Raw genomic sequence first — 20,230 nt, 5'->3', positions numbered from 1 at the left:
CTGACACAGTATATAAAAACACGCACTTCTGTAGATCTTGGCAATGGTATTTACAGTACCATTACTCTGTCTGACCCACAACCCACTGAGGTGAGGTATACCTCTGCTTTACCCTTCTGTACCAGATCCTTGGGACAAGAAGAGGACAGGCCCAAGTCTAGAACTCAATGTTCCTTCCACACTGTCATGTTCACGCTGCCTTTCCCCGCAAGACCGAAGCTGATATGACCAAGATGACAGAAAAAAACAAAAAAGTTTTTTTCCAGCACACAGTACTGAAAGTCTGCAGCATGCCCATACATACAACTGTTTGGTAAGTTTTCATTTCACTTAGGACAGATTAAATTCATGGCTTTACTATTACTTCCTGAGCCACTACCAGGCCTGACACTGGGATCGCAGATAAAGATGACAGCATCCCTACTATGAGGAGCCCTCTGTGGTCTGGAGGAGAGCGCTCCACATAGAACAGGAGGGTGGGGCAAGAGGCTGTAGAGACATGACATTGTCGCAACATGCTAGGCAGCCACTAACAGGAAGGAAGGGCGGGTGAATGAAATGTCGTACCAGAACTTCTACTCAGACTGAATGGCTGAGGCTCCTCACCTGTGACATCCCACCCTCCTCCCTCATTTCCTTTTAACTCTAAAATATATCAGCTCAGGGATCCCTGGGGGGCTCAGCGGTTTGGCGCCTGCCTTTGGCCCGGGGCGTGATCCTGGAGTCCCAGGATTGATTCCTCAATCGGGCTCCCAGCGTGGAGCCTGCTTCTCCCTCTGCCTGTGTCTCTGCCCTTCTCTCTATGTCTATCATGAATAAATAAATAATCTTTAAAAAAATAAAAAATACAATATATCAGCTCAAAGCTAAACAGAAACAGCTATGTGTCAGTAATTAAATCGGCAGCTCCCAAACTTTGGTCTTTCATATCACCACCACCCTCCCAATTTTTACAACACATAAAAAACACATAATTTCTAACTCAATGATAAGCACCAGAGAATCCTGCTAAGTCATTTTATAAGTAGAAATTCAAAGAAGAAATCTATGATCTAACACTCCCTGCATGTTTCCTCCCCCATGAGCATGAGGCATGCAACCACCAGCTTCATACAGCAAAGGGACAGCCCTTTCTGCCCACAGGTCCTGTCCCCAAGTTACTTAAATAAACTAAGTTGCACCGTATACAATGTCTCAAAGTTTTTTTCTTAATCTTTGTTCTCGAGCATCCTGTAAGAATACTGTGATAATTAAATATGTATTTGGTCTTCTTCCAGGCTCATAAAACCCTTAGAATTTCCAAAGTGCTTAAGAGCAATCAAAGGTGTCTTTTGCTATTCATCACATCCCCCACTCCTTTCAAGCAACCCTGAGTTGAGGTTACTGAGGTGACTTCTGGAAAACCTCTAAGTATGGAGGCTGGCTGCCAGGGGAGCCGACTAAATGATTTGGGCTAGCACTTTCAGTCCCTGGAGGTTGGAGGGGCTGGACACTGATCCCAATCACCCATGTCCAATGAAAGCCCAAAAGGACAGAGTTCGGGGAGCTTCCAAGGTTGGTGAACACAAAAAGGCATGGGGAGAGTGGTGCACAGGAGAGGGTATCCAACTCCATGTCCCTCTCCCCTTTACCTTGTCCTCTGCATCTCTTCCACCTGGCTTGTTCTGAGATATATGTTATAATAAACCGGTCATCTAGTAAGCAAACTGTTTTCCTGAGTTCAGTGAACTACTCCAGCAAATTAATTGAACCTGAGGACGGAGTGCTAGGAACCTCTGGTTTAGGGCTGGTGGGTCAGAAGCACAGGACTCGCTTCTGAAAAGGGGGAGGGGAGGGCCAGTCTTGTGTGGGACTGGCCTACTACTGCCCCTAGGCTGTGTCAGAATGGAGTTAAGCTGTGGGATATCCAGCTGGTGTCAGAGACCTGCCTGATGTGTGAGCCCCAGATTCAATTCCAGAGGCAAGGCTTCAGTTTCCAGAAAAGGCAGCTCCAGAGAAGACAGGGCTGCAGGGACCAAGGAGAAGTGTCACCCTAGGGAGGACCAGGAGGAGCAACTGGGACCAGAGAACTGGATGCTGGCCTGGTAGGCAAAGAAAATTACCCCATCCCTCTACCCACTACCCCTCCAGAAACCCTCACTTTGTTTTCTAGAGTTAAGAGTCTCTCATGGTTTGTCTCCCTCCCTTCCCCTATGATCCTCTGCACTGTTTCTTATATTCCATATATGAGTGAAACCATATGATAATTGTCTTTCTCTAACTTAGTTCACTTAGCATAATACCCTCCAGTTCCATCCATGTTTATGGTAAGTATTCGCCCTTTCCAATGGCTAATATTCCATAGTGTGTATATAAATATGTATATGTGTGTACACACACACACACACACACACACACACACACACACCTTCTTTATCCTGAATTTGGTGATGGGCGTGAAGGAGGGCACATGATGTGATGAGCACTGGGTGTTAGACGCAACTGATAAATTGAACACTACATCTGAAACAAAGCATGTACTATGTATTGGCTAACTGAATTTAAATTCTTAAATAAAGTAAATAAGTACAGTGAAGAAACCCAGTGCTCACTCGAGACCACCGGAGCCATAGCTCAGCCTGACACATGAGAGGCTGAGGTTTTAAATTCCACCTGCCTGGTATCTGCCATAATCGCAGAATTAGAGTGGAAGTAAGCAAGATGGACACCAGCCTTGGTCTTGGAGGGTTTTCTAAACAAAAGAGAATTTCAGACTACAAACATCAGTACCCAGAATCTAACTACAGAGCCCAAGCATGAATCTATGCCGTCCCCAACAGCTTGAGCAAACATATGGAAGTGGGAAGCCGAAGACACGTTAGAGAAACTGTTTGTTACAGTTGGGATAAAATAAAAGGTATGTGTTGGAATGACAGTGGGAGTTAAGATGAGAAAAGAACAGTCATGAATGCCAGCCTGAGGAGTCTGTATGAGGAAGGTGGCCCAAGAAGGACAGGGCATGTTCTGAACCGTGTCTGAAAGATTAATTTACTGGAACAACGGTAGAAACACTGTTGATATTCAGAAATCTAAAAATACTGTTCAGTCCGCGGGTGCCATCATGGCGGACGCAGCCAGTCAGGTGCTCCTGGGCTCCGGCCTCACCATCCTGTCCCAGCCGCTCATGTACGTGAAGGTGCTCATCCAGGTGGGATATGAGCCTCTTCCTCCAACAACAGGATGAAATATTTTTGGGCAGCAAGTATGTCAGCTTCCTGGTCTGTTTTGTTATGCTCAGCACATTGCAATCGTCGATGGGAAGCGTGGGTTGTTCACAGGCTTAACTCCAAGACTGTGTTCAGGTGTCCTTGGAACTGTGGTCCATGGTAAAGTTTTACAGCATTACCAGGAACGTGACAAGGTCGAAGATTTAGGCTCTGGAAATGTACAGAAAGAAGTCACACCTTCCTTCGACCAAGTTATCAAGGAGACAACTCGAGAAATGATGGCCCGTTCTGCTGCTACCCTCATCACACATCCCTTCCACGTGATCACACTGAGATCTAGGCTACAATTCATTGGCAGAGAATCCAAGTACCGTGGACTTTATGACTCCATAGTAACCATCTATCGCGAAGAGGGCATCCTAGGATTTTTTTGCGGGTCTTATTCCTCACCTCCTAGGTGACATCGTTTCTTTGTGGCTCTGTAACTCACTGGCCTACCTCATCAATACCTATGCACTGGACAGTAGGGTTTCTACCATGAGTGAGATGAAGAGTTATTCCCAAGCTGTCACAGGGTTTTTTGTCAGTATGTTGACCTATCCCTTTGTGCTTGTCTCTAATCTTATGGTTGTCAACAACTGTGGGCTTGCTGGTGGATCCCCTCCTTACTCCCCAATATATACTTCTTGGATAGATTGCTGGTGCATGCTACAAAAAGAGGGAAATATGAGCCGAGGAAATAGCTTGTTTTTCCAGAAGGTCCTCTTTGGGAAGACTTATTGTTGTGACCTGAGAATGTTAATTTGAAGATGTGGGGCAGAGACAGTGACATTTCTATAGTCCCAGATGCACAGAACTATGGGAGAGAATGTTGATTTCTATACAGTGTGGCGCGCTTTTTTTAATCATTGAATCTTGGGAAAATGGAGGTGTTCGATGTCTGCCTTTTTTGTTCTTTTTCCCAGCACTACATAATTTACCACTGATAGTCTTCTTCTGTTATTCTGAAACGGGACGTTTTTGCTCCAGAGTCCTTATTTAAACAGGGAAGAAAAAAACAAAGTTGCATTTTATGAGGGGTATAGGCAGGTCATCATGTGATTTGAATCTTAATTTTAAGGCTTTGTAAAATTGTAAGGCTTTCTCAAGAAAGAAAGAATTCCATAAAACTTAAGAAATATAATAAGGTAAATGGGAGATCATTAATTACCTTTCTTTAGTAGACCCTAAAGCCTCAGCATCCATCAGAATCTGCCTCCCATTAAATGCTTCTAAGCACGTTTGATTAACCTTGTCTCTCATCCTTCAAAAAAAAAAAAGAATCTATTGCTAAATGACCCTGGAAAATCTCTCCACTGGGTATCCTCTCCTTCAGACTCTTACTGCAAAGTAACAAATTGTTGCCAACAACAAAAACAAAGGGAAAATTACAGAGAACAAGCAAGATTTGGAAAGCAAGACATAATGGCTTCCTCCCTCCCACCCGGCGACCACGCAAAAGAAATTCTTGTTGTAAAAATATGAGAAGCAAATACTGTAGCAGTAGCCTCTTCTCTAAGAGTCAAGTCTTTGCCAGTCCCTGAATTATATCATTATACAGTTATAAGTGTATATCAGATTTTCTGTACAGGTTATCATCTTATAATCTTTCCTTCAGTTTTTAATTTTCGTTGTTGCTGTTGCAGAAGGTGAGTAATTTGCTTTTCCTTCCTACCTGGTAATGCACACTTAGATCCACAGGGCACTTAGGATATTGACCACCTCGCATGTCATACTCTCCATTAGGCATGTTAGCATTCACAGGAGAAAAAATACCATTTTAGAGGGAAAGAATTTAAACTCAAGCATAAAGCTCCTATTTACTCAGGCCTTTTTAAAGCAGGTTCAAATGCTCTAGGATGAGAAAGCAAATGGTTTCACTAATTTAATCCACTGGGATGTTGCCAAATGAGTAAGCACTTAATTTGCTGCTTCTCAGACTTCTCTATCAAAGGAGCAGCGCCCATAATATTAGAGTAAGCATGCAGGGATCTCCTCTCTCCCTCAGGGTTTAGGAATACAGCCTGAAGCTCATGAGCAGCCTCCCTTGAAATGTCTTTGAGGTCTCTTACTTTGTCTCAAAAAGTAATGTAAATTTTATATTCTATTCAATATTATCTGCATTTGTTTTAATATAAAAATGTTTTGCATTACCCACTTTTTCCCCCAAAAAAAAATCCTTCAGTAAAGATCTAGGAAAATTGAAAAAAAAAATACTGTTCAGAAGACACTTTCTCTACCAGTTTTATTAGCAGAGGTCATGGGTAAGAAGATAGAAATGAGCAGAGACATCCCGGGAAACACTAAGTGGCCGGAGATGTAGGAAACACCAGCATCACGCACCGTGCTGAGGCGCTGACGAAACAGCACTCAGCACCTACACCCCATCAGGAAATGAGGAAAAAGAAGACAAGAGATCATCCCCTAAGTTTCCAACAGAGGTACTGAGTTTCTATTGCTACTATTTTTAAAGACAGGTGCACCTGAGCCAACAGATGAATGATACAAAGATAAACAAGGAGTACTTAAAGGGACAGAATTAGCAGCCCAGGTCACATCAAAAGGCCTTTATACCTAAAAAAATAATTAGCATATTTATTATGAGTCAGCCACTTCCTTTTGGCACTGGGTATACTGTGGTGAACAAAACAGATATGGCCCTTCCTTTCATAGAGCTGCCAAAGCAAAAAGATGGAACACAGAAGTACTCAAATACATGAATAACCAATAAACTACTAACTGTGATAAATACAGTAAAGAAAAAGTGGGTTGGTTAATACTATTTGAAAGAATGAATGGGGGGGGGGGACATATCTTACATTGGGTAAACAGGTGTTAAAAAGAAAACCACAGGCCCAATATGGCATCAGTTAGGCCACGACCCAAACTGGGGCTTAGTTCCTAATCTAATGGCAGTCTGAACCTCCCCCAGAAATGCAGGGGGAGTCAGTCAAGAATTTTCCAGGGATGCCTGGGTGGCTCAGTTGGTTAAGTGTCTCTCTTTGGCTCAGGTCAGGATCCCAAAGTCCTGGGATCGAATCCCACATCAGGCTCCCTGCTCAGTAGGGAGTCTGCTTCTTCCCCTCCCTTTGCTTCTCCCCTGTACTTCTCCCTCAAATAAACAAAATCTCCAAAAAAAAAAAAAAAATGTTTCTCCAATCAGGCCAATGAGGCTGCCACACAGGCCCTCTCCATCCCACAAAGGGAGATGAGGTTATCTGCATGGTAAGAGCCCCTATCCTTCCCCCTAAGGGAAAACTGTCTTGCCTAGAACCACCCTTTTCCCTTGCTGATAACTTTCTTGCCCCACTTAAAAAAAAAAAAAGACCTCCCATTTTGTAGAACTCAGAGCTCCCCTCTTCTTGCTAGGAGGGATACTGCCCGATACTCGAATCATTTAACCAAGCCAATTAGATCCTCAAATTTACCTGAATATTGTTTTTTTTTTTTAACAGAGGGAAGTTACTCTAAGAAGGTGAAATTAAACAGACCTGAATTAAAGGGGTATGGAGGGGACAATCAAGTGAGAGAGGAGCGCATTCTAGCAGAAGGTCCATCATGAGCTGAGGTTCTCAGGAAGAGCCCAGGGTACTGAAAGGACAGTGTGGCTGGAACATAATGAGCCACAGAGAAATTGTGATAAAATTTGAAAGGAAATGTAGGCAGGAGTTAGATCATACTGCACCTTGTAAGCCATTTTATTGTCTGTATTTTTACATTTTATTGTCTGTATTTTTCCATTTTATTGTCTAAAAGGCACTTGCAAAAACAATTGGGAAAAGGTTAGGGCATAATATTTCAGACTCACACTATTCTTCCTTATTACAAATAATAGGGAGCAAATTCATCTCTGATTACATTTTGCTTTTGCTCAAGAGTGAGGACTTTCTTTTCCTATAATTACTGGGACTTCCTTATGCGTTTTGATCACCTTTAATTATCAACTCATGACTCATAAAGCATTCAAGCTGTCAAAACAACAACAAAAGAAACCTATTGCAAATGCAATAATTTTTTCAACTCCCAGACTGATAGGTCTTAAATAGTAACGTCAAAAGTGTTCCCTAATAATGAACCATATTATAACTAATCTACTTAATAAGAACACAAAAGTAATACTTCCATTCAGACAATATTTAAATACGGAAGGGCAATATGACATAAGAAACTGGTGTATGAAGATGAGGTTGAGGGGCGCCTGGGTAGCTCAGTTAGGCATCTGCCTTTGGCTCAGGTCATGATACTGGGGTCCTGGGACTGAGCCTTAGCAGGGAACCTGCTCTCCCTCTCCTCCTACTTATGCTGTCATGCTCTTTCTCCGTCAAATAAATAAAATCTTAAAAACAAAGAGATTGAATTGTTACAAATTAACTATGAAAGCTTATGATTTACTCTTACCAGAATCAAGATTTTCTCAGTAACAAAAAAACAGTACTACTAACAAAAAGAATTGTTCAAAGCACCTCACCCCTATAAACTCATTCAATCTCATAACAACCCTATCCAATACTTAATATAGGTTTATCCCTAATTTATAGATAAGAAGATTTAGGGAGATGGTTTAAGTAGCTTGCCCAAGGTGGCTCAGCCCAGAGTTTTAACCACTGGACACAATACCTCCCAATAATGTGCCACTCTCATTCCAGAGCTTTCCTGAGAGGTCAGATTTCAGCTGGTTTCCTGGATCCATTCTTGGAAGCAGGATATTATTCCCATGAGTCCAATTTGTGCCATAAGAAAACAAAAAGGACTAAGAACTAAGCTACTACAGGAAGAAAATGTAAGCACTCTCTGATCTTTATTTCCACAACTATCCTGTATTTAACAATGAGAGCAACAACAGCCATTTACTGAGCATCTCTTATTTGCTACACCAGTTATCATAGGAACCTCATTTGATATTCGTCACGAGCTATTATTAGTTCACATATATAGAAAATGAGATTAAGAAGTTCAGCAACTCAGGATCCCTGGGTGGCGCAGCAGTTTGGCGCCTGCCTTTGGCCCAGGGCGTGATCCTGGAGACCCGGGATCGAATCCCATATCGGGCTCCCTGCATGGAGCCTGCTTCTCCCTCTGCCTGTGTCTCTGCCTCTCTCTCTCTATCATAAATAAATAAATTTTAAAAAAAAAAGTTCAGCAACTCTATTCTAAAGTTCCTCTTCTGCTTCTACCACACACTGTCTATAGGTCAAGACAGTTTCACTGGAGCAGCAGAGTCCATGGAATCAGGGATTATATAAATATCACTGCTTTTGTATAAAACCTTGTTCATCTGAATTAGGAGCTTTGTCAGAGGGAAAAGAACTTGCCCTGCTGTTCTCATTCCAATCTCTAGCATTAATAATGGAAAAAGGGAACCAACCAGGGTTTGCTACTCCCTTCCCAAGAAAGCTCCAAGACAATAGTTGTTCAATGCCATGTCCTCAACACCCAAAAAGGGGCTGTACTTCAGTAAGAGCTCAATCAATTGTGGTTGACTTTAACTGAATTTCATGAGTCTGGGTTATGTGAGATCAACTTGGGCCTAAGTCCCCCTCCTCTTTAGGATGCCAATGAACCAGGACACCTAAGCAAAGAGGTGAATCCATGCCATTTATAACAAAATCACCATCAACATAAAACCATGAATTATCCACAGAGGTTGGTCTGCAAAGTTTAACTATTTCAAAGATAAAACTAGTAAGTAGTGCTTCAAATTGAAAAAAATAATAATAATAAGATCATTGTATTTCAAAACTTTGATTCAAAGTGTGTAAGACTGAAGTATTCAAAAAGGATGGAATACCAGAAAAGGAGACAGGATTTGGGACTCTGGACTCTGAGGTTTTCCTAGTAACAGCAACATGGCCACAGTCAGCCCTATAATTCCCAGGCCCGATTTTCCCCACAGGAAGGCTAAAGAGAGGAATTTGATGATCTCCTAGATCCAGAACAACTTCTCCGTCCAATGACTCAAAGCTGGGAGATGCCACTAGACTTTGAGATGGCCAGTTAGGAGGGTGACAAGCTTTAAGAATAAGGAGGTGTTTAAGCTAGTCCTGGAGGGACCTGACAACCTCAATATGCATGAGGATGAAGTTAAGGCCCATCTTAGCAGCTAAAAGAATCACTGACTACACTTTCATTTGGCAGAAAGTCATGAATTTCTCCTCCAGTGCTACATTCACCAGGTATATATGGCTATCATCACAATACACAGGTAACCCAGCAGTCCAGGCTTTAAAAATGAAGTTCAAAAAAAAAAAAAAAGAAAAAAAAGAAGTTCAAGGGACGCCTGGGTGTCTCAGCGGTTGAACGTCTGCCTTTGGCTCAGGGTATGATCCCAGAGTCCCAGGACTGAGTACCACATAGGGTCCCACATAGGGACTGAACCCCATATAGGGCTTCCTATAGAGAGCCTGCTTCTCCCTCTGTGTCTCTGCCTCTCTCTGTGTCTCTCATGAATAAATAAATAAAATCTTTTTTAAAAATTTTAATAAAATAAATAAATAATGAAGTTCAAAAACCATTATTTTAATTTAAAAGAGAAAAAGAAACACCAAGGGTAGCAACCTACACTTTCCTTCCTAGATTGAGGGGAATTGGGCAGATACTTCACAATCCTGTTTACAGGACCCTCTTCACGTGAATACACTTCATTCTGTTTTTCTTAGACGTTCAAGAGGAAATGAAAGCATTTACTGTAAAAGATGTATAAAAATATCAAATGACCACAAGTTAGAAACGTCTCTGAGGAATTTATCAGATAATACCAGCTGTACTGTTTGGGGTGCTGTTTTTGAGAAAGAGTTATAAAGCTTGAGAGTTGTTTGGAAGACCACAGTCCTTTGAAATCACTACATGTTACTTTTTCTCTAGTGACATTCAAGGACACCAAGGATCTCCTTGTGGGACTGCCCCCAACAATTTGTTTTTTGGATATTTTTGTACAACAGTAAGTGAAACAGCTGGCTGAATCAGGAGAACTGAACTCAGTAATTAAAGGCAGGATCATTTTACCTTGTCATGGACTGCAATTAGCATGTTTAATTTTTTAAAGAATTAAAATATTTCACGAAATGAATCACAGACCTAAATGGAAAATGCAAAACTATAAAACTCCTAGAAAACAAGAGAAACTCTAGATGACCTTGGGCATGGTGATCCAATCCAGAAGCACAATCCATGCAGAAAATAACTGATGAAGTGGATTTCATTAAAATTGAAAAGTTCTATTCTGCAAAAGACAGTATCAACAGACAAGACAAGCCACAGGCTAGGAGAAAATACTTACAAAAGACACAGTTGATAAAGATGTTATACAAAGTATACAAAAAAAACGTTTTTTTTGGTGGGGGGAGCACCTGGGTGACTCAGTAGGTTAATTGTCTGCCTTAAGTTCCCATCAGGGTTTCAGGGTCCTGGGATCAAGCCTCTCATCGGGCTTCTTGCTCAGCAGGGAGCTACTTCTCCCACTGCCCCCCTGCTTGTGCTCCCACTCTCTCTCTCAAATAAATAATATCTTTAAAAATAAATAAACTTTTTAAAAAAGATTTTAAGTGATCTCTACACCCAATGTGGGACTCGAACTTACAACCCCAAGATCAAAAGCTTCATGTTCCACTGACTGAGCCAGCCAGGCGTCCCCCAAAAAATTCTTAAAACAGACCATCTGATAAAAATTGGGCCAAAGAGTTTAAGAGACATCTCACCAAAGAAGATATACAGATGACAAAAAAGGCCTATCAACAGAGATCTCCACATCATGTCATTAGGGAAATGCAATTAAATAACAATGAGGTACCATGACCTGTTCATATGAATTGCCAAAATCTGGAACACCAACACCATGAAATCCTGGTTAGAACATAGAGCAACAAACATTCTCACTCATTGCTGGTAGGAATGCCAAACAGTACAACCACTCTGGAAGACAGTTTGGCAGCTTCTTAAAAAACACAGTCATTACACCATCCAGCAATCATGCTCATTGGTATTTACCCAAAGGAGTTAAAAACTTATGTTCACACAAAAACCTGCATGTGGATATTTGTAGCAGTTTTATTCATAACTCTCAAAACCTTAAAGTGACCAAGATGTCCTTCAGTAGGTAAATGGATTAATAAATTCTGTACATCTACACAATGATTATTCACCACTAAAAGGAAATGAGGTATCAAGCTACAAAAACACTTGGAGAAAACTTTTTTAAGATTTATCCATTTATTTTAGAAAGAGAGCAAGCGAGCACAAGTGGAAGGGCAGAGGAAGAGAGAATCTCAAGCAGGCTCCCCACTGAGCATGCAGACCCCAATGTAGGGCTTGATCCCACAACACGTCATGACCTGAGCCAAAACCAAGAGTCAGATGCTTAACCAACTGTACCACCCAGGAACCCCCACATGGAGGAAACTTAATGCATAAATCTAAAGGGAGGAAACCAATCTGAGTAGACTACATACTGCAGAATTCCATTATAGGACATCCTAAAAGAGGCAAAACTATGAACACAGTAAAAAGATTAGTGATTACAAGATTTAGGAGTGAAGTGATAGTAGGTGGAACACAAAGGATTTTTAGAGCAGTGAGAATACTCTGTATGATGCCATGATGATGTGTACATGTCACTCACTATACATTTGTCTAAACCCACAGAATAAGCAACATCAAGAGTGAACTATAAAAACAAACTATGGGCTTCAGGTGATTATGATGTGTCACTGTTGGTGCCTCAACTGTAACAATGTACCAGTCAGGGGGGATGTTTGTAACACAGGTCCCTATGGATGTGGGGGGGGGGGGGTTAGGGAGTCTATGGGACACTCTCTATCTTCCCCCTTAGTTTTGCTGCGAACCTGAAACTGCTCTAAAATAAAGTCTTACAAATGTTTTAAACTGCATGTGCTCAATTCCAAAAAACAGAAGGAAGCTCACATATATGATTTCTAAGAAAAATAATTAATCAAGATTTGAAATACACCTTTCCTATTTGCAGAAGTACTGATTATCTTTCTGGAACGAACAGAGAAACTTGAGGAATATGTTGTTTAAGGACAGGTGACAGTCACAGGCCACGGAACCCATGTGCTTTCACTGAGAAGGAAAAATATTAAGTGATGGGGCTAGAGGATCTATAACACCTCTAGAGTATGTCCTGAGTTGACCATGACAACACCTGCTAATATCACAGCAACTAACAATTCAGTAAAAGTCTATTGGTATGTCAATAAAACATGATATAAGGAGGCTGTCCTTTTGCTAATCTGACTTGATCCAAAAGTATATTTAAAACTAATATAATGTATTATAGGAGTGCCTCCTTTAGGCACTCCTCCCTAAATATTGCTTTTCTTCAAACAAGACTTTGATAAATCTTGGATGGCAGGGAGTTTGTTTGTTCTCCCTAAGGACATGCCAGAGTCATTGGACAAATACAAATCCACCTGCCTTAACAGGAAGTCCAGGAGCAGAGCTAAGATTTTTCTGTAAAGCTGAGGAGCATTACAAGAATGCAGACTTGAGTAAAAAGCCAGCCCACTGCAGCTTTGGGGAAGCTGAAATAGGCAAGGTCAAGATTCTCCTCTGAAAATTAGGCAGACTAATGGATGATCAAGATGCCACTGTTTTAGGACAGAGAGCCTGACCTTGAGCATCTATGTCAGAAAAAGGCCAGAGGTAGAAATAACCAGACATTTTCAGCCAACCTGCACATTCACAACATAGATCAGTGCCTCTTCCTCTTACACAAACCAAGGAAAATTGCTTGTTTAATAAATTAGACTCCAAAATGTGCTATTTACACAGATGTATCTAAGGTGTGAACAGTCATCAAGGTATACACACCTATGAGCACTTTTTTCTGCATGTAGTTTACTATTAAGGTTTTGTTTATATCTATACATATATTAAATGTGTGTGTATATTTATTTACACATGTGTATGTGAATGTAAGAAACAGATAATGTAAGGTATTAATAGATTCTCAAATAATGAAAATAAGTTATATATTTTGGAAATGTTATTTACACCATTTAACAGTTGGAAACATCTTCTAGAAAATAAGTTCATTCCAGGAGCTACTACTGATGCATAATCCTTAGATACAGGAAAATCCCTCCCTAAGCTAGATATGACCTTTTCATTCACCAAGTTTTCATAAAGATTTGCTTGGATTTTAATTTCTTATACACTCTTTTCAAAATACCTACATTTTTGTTTTTTTGCTTTTTTAGGAGAGAATGAGAAGGAAAAAGGACACATGGATGAGAATGCCTAGAAAAACATTGTTGCTTCCTTTTTTAAATGTAATATACTACTTATTAATTCTTACTCATCTATTACTATATCCTACAAAAAAACATTTCTAAAGTCAACTGAATGGAACAACCAAAATGTCATTTTATATCATTAACAAAATTATACTCTATCATTCAGAACTGAAGGACAAGGAATACCTGGGTGGCTCAGTCAGTTAAGCATCTACCTTTGGCTCAGGTCAAGATCCCAGGGTCCTGGGACTGAACCCTGCATCAGGCTCCCTGTTCAGTGGGGAGTCTATTTCTCCTTCTCTCTCTGCCTCTATCTCTCTCATGAATAAAAAATTTTAAATCTTAAAAAAAAAAAAAAAGGGTTGCCCAGATGGCTTGATGGTTTAGCACCAACTTCGGCCCAGGTTGTGATCCTGAAGACCTGGGATTGAGTCCAACATCAGGCTCCCTGCATGGAGCCTACTTCTCCCTCTGCCTGTGTCTCTGTCTCTGTCTCTTTCTCTCTCTCTCTCTCTATCTCTCATGAATAAATAAATAAAATCTTTTTTAAAAAATCTTAAAAAAAAAAAAAAGCACTGAAGGAAGAGTCTCTCACACAAGTGAAAATTAAAGAAGTTCCTCACCAGTAAACCAACCTTACAGAAAATGTGCAAAAGTTTTAAGTGGAAAAGAAAAAAGGCTATAACTAGAAATAAGAAAATTAAGGGGAAAAAAATCTCCCCAGTAGAGGCAAATATATATAAAGGCAGTGAATGCGCTACTTAAAAAGCTACTTTGAAAAAAAAAAAAAAAAAAAAGCTACTTTGAGGACGCCTGGGTGGCTCAGCAGTTAAGAGTTCACCTTTGGCTCAGGGCATGATCCCGGGTCCTGGGATCGAGTACCATGCTGGACCCCTCACAGGGAGCCTTCTCCTTCTCCATAGGTCTCTGCCTCTCTGTGTCTCTCATAAACAAATAAATAAAATCTTAAAAAAAAAAAAAAGAGCTACTATGAAGGTTAAATGAGAAAAATACTAAAGTCAACTATAACTACATCATGTGGTTAAGGGTTGTAAAAAAGATGTAAAATGATGTCAAGAACATAAAATGTATGAGGGAGTAAAAACTTTTAGGACTTTTAGAATACATTCAAACTTTAGCAATTAGAAACTTAAAATAGACTGATATATATACTGATATGTAGATATAGATATAAAACTCAGAGTAACCACAAACCAAAAACCTATAAACGATATGCCAAAAATAAAGATAAAGGAACCCACAATAACAATAAAGAAAAGCAGCAGTCCACAAAGGAAGAGAGAAGGCAACACAGAAGAAAAACCACAAAAACCTACAAAAAAAAACTACAAAAACCACCAGAAAACAATGAACAGAATGGCAATAAGGGCATCTTTCCCAATAATTACTTGAAGTGGGAATGCTCTGATCATAAGACAGCAAGTGACTGAATAAAGAATCTAAGAGCCATCTTTATGCTGCCTAAAGACACACAAAACCTGAAAGACACACAAAACCTGAAAGTGAAAGGATGGGAAAAATATCCTATGCAAATGAAAACAAAAAGCAGGAGTAGCAATACTCTAATCAGACAAAATAGACTTAAAAACAAAGATCGGAACAAAAGGCAAAGACGGGCATTCTAAGAAGAGGATACATTTGTGAATATATGTGCACCCAATAGAGGAGCACTTACTATATATAAAGGGAATATGAACAGACATAAAGGGAGAAATCAACAGCAATGCAATAACTGTAGGGGACTTTAAGACCCCACTTATATCAATGGATAGATAATCCAGACAGAAAACCAACAAGGAAACATTGACCTTAAAAGACACGTTAGGCCAGATGGACTTAACAGATAATTACAGAACATTCCGTCCAAAGGCAGAATACACATTCCTCTCTAGTGCTCATGGAACATTCTCCAAGATAGAACACATGTTAGGCAACAAAATGAGTTTCAATAAATTCAAGAGGTTGAAAACATATCAAGCATCTTTTCTGACTACAATAGCATGAAACTAGAAAGCAATTACAAATAGAAAACTGCAAAAAAAAAAAAAATACATAAATACATGAAAATGAATAACATGCTGCTAAACAACCAAAGGGTCAACTAAGAAATCAAAGAAGAAATTAAAAAAAAAAAATACCTTGAGACAAATGAAAATGGAAATACAACATACCAAAATCTATGGACCCTGCAAAACTAGTCATGAGAGGGAAGTTATTAGCAATACAGGCCACCACCAAGAAACAAGATATATTTCATATAAACAGTCCAAGTTCATACCTAAAGAACTGGGGGGTGGAGGAAAACCCAAAGCTAGTAGAAGGAAATAATAAAGATCACAGTGGAAATAAATGAAAAAGAACTTTAAAAAATTAGAAAAGATCAATGAAACTAAAAGCTGGTTCTTTGAAAAGATAAAATTTGATAAACCTGTAGCCAGAATCCTCAAGAAAAAAATGGACATGGTTCTAATACAATCAAAAACCAAAGAAGGGAAATTATGACTGACAACAAATACAAAAGATCCTAAGAGATTACTACAATTGCAAGTCAACAAATTGGAAAAACCAGAAGTGGATAAATTCCTAGAAACACACAGCCTTCTAAGACTGAATCATGAAAAAAAATAGAAAATACGAATAGACTAATTACAAGTAATAAAACTGAGCCAGCAATTAAAAAAAAAAAAAAAAAGTCAAGGACCAGATGAATTCTACCAAACAATTAAAGAAGAGTTAGTACCTATCTTCCTCAATTACTCCAAAAAAAAGTAAACAGGAAGGAATGTTTTCAAAGTCCGTTTATGAGGCCAGCACTACCTTGATACCAAAACCAGAAAAAGACAACACAAAAGAAGAAAAGTATAGGCCAATAACCTTATGAATATAGATGCAAAAATCCTCAATAAAACATTAGCAAACTAAATCCAAAAATACATTAAAGGGATCATAAGCCATGATAAAATGGGATTTATTCCAGAGATGGTTCAATATCCACAAGTCAATCAACATGACACACATTAACAAAATAAAGGATAAAAATCATATGATCATCTCAATAAATATAGAAAAAGCTTTTGACAAAATTCAACATCTATTTCTGACAAAAGCTCTCAAGAAAGCATATGCAGAGGGAATATATCTCAACATAATAAAGGCCATATATGACAAACCCATAGTTATCATCATACTCAATGAAAAAGCTTCTTCTCTAAGATTAGGAACAAGATTCTCACTCTTACCACTTGTATTCAAATATGGTAGGAAATCCTAGCCACAGCAAATAGGCAAGAAAAAGAAACAGAGGCATCCAAATTGGTAAGGAGGAGTAAAAGTGTCACTATTTACAGGTGACACACTATATATATTGAAAATTAGATGCCACCAAAGAAACTATTTAAACTAACAAATGAATTCAGTTAAATCACAGGATATAAAAATTAAAATACAAAAATCAGTTGCATTTCTATAACTAATAACCTATCATAGAAATTAAGAAAACAATCCCATTTATAATTGCATCAAGAGTAAAATACCTAGGATGAAGGGGTAGGTGAAAGACCTATACTCTGAAAACTATAGGACAGTTATGACAGAAACTGAAGACACAAATATGTAAAAGAAAGATGTATCACCCTCATGCATTGGAAGAACTACTATTGTTAAAATGTCCATACAGCAGACCCTAAAATAGTCCAAGCTGGAGGTGTCTCACTCCCTGATTTCAAACTATACAACAAAGCTACACTGATCAAAACAGTATGGTACCAAAACAAAAAACAGATACAGAGACCAATGGGACAGAATAGAGACCACAAAAACAAACAAATGCATGTATGGCCAATTAACCTATAATAAGAAAAGGCAAGAATATAAAAAGGGGAAAAGACGGTCTCTTCAATAAATGGTGCTGGGAAAACTGTACGGCCACACGCAAAAGAATGAAACTCAACTACTACCTTATACCATAAACAGAAATTAAGTCAAAATGGATTAAAAGATATGAATGTAAGACCTGAAACCATAAAACTCCTAGAAGGGAACAGACAGTATGCTCTTTGGTATTGGTAATAGTGACACTTTTTTTTGGATCAGTCTCCCCAGGCAAGAACAAAAAAAGCTAAAACAAACAGGATTACATCAAACTAAAAATCTTATGCATAGCAAAGGAAACACCAAATGAAAAGGCAACCTACTGAATAGTGGGAGAAGATGGTTGCAAATCATACAGCCAAAATATAAAAAGAACTTACAGAACTCAATAGCAAAACAAAACAACAATCTGATTAAAAAATGAGGCACAGGACTCTTTCCCAAAGACAACTTACAGATGGCCAGCAGGAACTTGAAAAGATGCTCAATATCATGAATCACAAGGGAAATGCAAATCAAAACTAGATGAGAGGCACCTGGGTGGCTTAGTTGATTAAGTGTGTGCTTTCTGCTCATGTCACGGTCTGGAGTCCCAGGGGAGTCCCGCATGGGGTCCCCTGCTTAGTGGGGGGTTCATTTCTCCCTCTGCCCTTCACACTGCTCATTACTCTCTTTCTCACTCTCAAATAAATAAATTTTTAAAAAATCTTTACAAAATTTTAAAAATTTTTAAAAACTACAATGAGGTATTACCTCACACTGGTCAGATGGGTTAGTATCAAAACTAAAATAAGATTTGGTGAGATGTGGAGAAAAGGGAACACTCAAACTGTTAGGGAGAATGTAAACTGGTGTAGTTACTATGGAAAACAGTAATGGAGGTTCCTGGAAAAATTAAAAGTAGAACTACCACATGATCCAGCAAGTTTACTTCTAGGCATTTATCTGAAGAAAAAACACCAATTCAAAGAGATCTATGCAATCCTATGTTCCATGTGGCACTATTTATAATAGCCATTATATGGAAGCAACCGAATTACAATGATAGATGAATAAAGCTGTGGTGTCCATCTGTATGTATGTGTATGTATATATACATACACTGGAATATTATTCAGCCCTAAAAAAAATAATGAAATCTTGATTTTGTGACAATTTGCAGGGACCTCAACAGTATTATGCTAAGTGAAATAATCTGAGAAAGACAAATACTGTGTGATTTACCTTACATATGTAAACTAAAAACAAATGAACAAAACAGAGACTCAAAAATACAGGGAACAGAGTATAGAGGAGGTAGGGACTAAAGGGGCAGGTGAAATAGATGAAGGGATTAAGAGGTACAAGCTTCCAGTTATAAAATAAATTAGTTATGGGGATATAATGTTCAACATAAAGAATACTGTCAATATTACAATAACTTTCAGGTACCTCGATGGCTCAGTAGGTTAAGCGTCTGCCTTTGGCTCAGGTCATAATCCTAGGGTCCTGGGGATTGAGTCCCATAACAGACTCCCTGTTCAGCTTGAATGCTCTCGGCTCTCTCTCAAATAAATAAAATCTTAAAAATATACATTATAACAACTTCCTATGGTAACAGATGTTAACTAGACTTATCATGGAGACCATTTTGCAATGTATCAAAATACCAAACCACTATGATGTATATCTGAAACTGAGAGGATATTGTACATCAATTATACTTCAATCTTTAAAAGCTAATCTATTTTTACCACATAATTATGTATAAAATCTATTTGTATTTCTTTATATAATGATTTAATATATTGACAAAGAATTCACTTTCACTAGTGGAAAAAAATTATCTGGTATTAGTGGTTCAAAAGAAGTCTTGCATGGTCTAAATCTAAAAGAGACTGGTAAATTGATATGTTCTAAATTAACCAGAAAGTCTTTTCTGTGTCTTCTGGTACAACTACAAAAGAATTCTACCTCAAAAAAACAAAAACATTCATAGCTGAAGAAAGATTAAAAGTATTCACATTAGTGTATTCTGTCACATTTCTTAGGTAACCTCTTTACTGATAAAGTAATTAAGTAAATGGAACCACAAAGAAGCAATTACTCAGTAGGACCCCTCCCATGGAAGAGTGTGCTCAATGAAATATGAGAAGTCTTATGCATTCTCACATTCCAATTCACTCACTCACAACTACCTTAGTGCTTAAGGGACAAGTATTCAGAGACTATGAAAGCAAAGAATTTAAATGTCTTCTGTCTACTTTAAGACAAATGGTATCAAGAGTACAATCAAAAAGTGTGAACACAGAAGTTTCTCTCCCCCAGAACACAATTACTCTTCGCATTAGCAATTTCAAGTTCTGCATTTGTTAGACCTCACAGATTTTTATTCTCATCCCTGTATATATTATCAAAGCTGCATATATCTTAGAATGTTGACTGGAGAGTACATTTATAGTCACTAAGGCTCCCTAAGGAGTTTATTTTTGACATAAAATATTCTTTAACAATCAAAAGTATTTCACATATTTGACACCAAGGAAACAAGGATACATAAAATCCCATAAAATTTACCAATTTTCTAAACCAGAAGACTCTGGCTCTCAGAATCAACAAAACCAATGAAACTGATTTATAAAACAATCATAGCCATCCAAAGTTTACAGGATGTCTACACCACATAGACTGAAGTGTGACATTCTTCAAATCACTCCTCATGTAGGAGGCTGCGTGGGAAATCTCCTCTCTGCTACCAAAATGTAAAGAAACCTAAACATTTGTGAAAATAAGCTATCTTCATCACCACTTCCTCCTAGTTTCCCATATGCCTTCAAATTCTACATCATAAATAATCCACAGCCA

At 38.7% G+C, this 20,230-nt stretch overlaps 2 protein-coding genes across 5 annotated transcripts in view; one reads left to right on the top strand and one right to left on the bottom strand.

The window, feature by feature from the left end:
- The window catches only part of MPP7 (membrane palmitoylated protein 7), a 307,829-nt gene that overhangs the window by 262,468 nt on the left and 25,131 nt on the right, over nt 1-20,230 (bottom strand). The window lies entirely within an intron of this gene.
- LOC121497901 (mitochondrial carrier homolog 2-like) lies at nt 2,521-4,028 on the top strand. Its single transcript, XM_041767668.1, is given in 2 exon segments — nt 2,521-3,631; nt 3,633-4,028. Coding segments are annotated over 2 exon segments (912 nt in total). The 5' UTR covers nt 2,521-3,100; the 3' UTR covers nt 4,014-4,028.

Source organism: Vulpes lagopus, chromosome 8, assembly GCF_018345385.1.
Source record: "Vulpes lagopus strain Blue_001 chromosome 8, ASM1834538v1, whole genome shotgun sequence".
In the NCBI taxonomy this organism is placed as follows: domain Eukaryota; kingdom Metazoa; phylum Chordata; class Mammalia; order Carnivora; family Canidae; genus Vulpes; species Vulpes lagopus.
The sequence above is the reverse complement of the archived record's forward strand: the minus strand, read 5'-3'. Positions and strand labels throughout refer to the sequence as shown.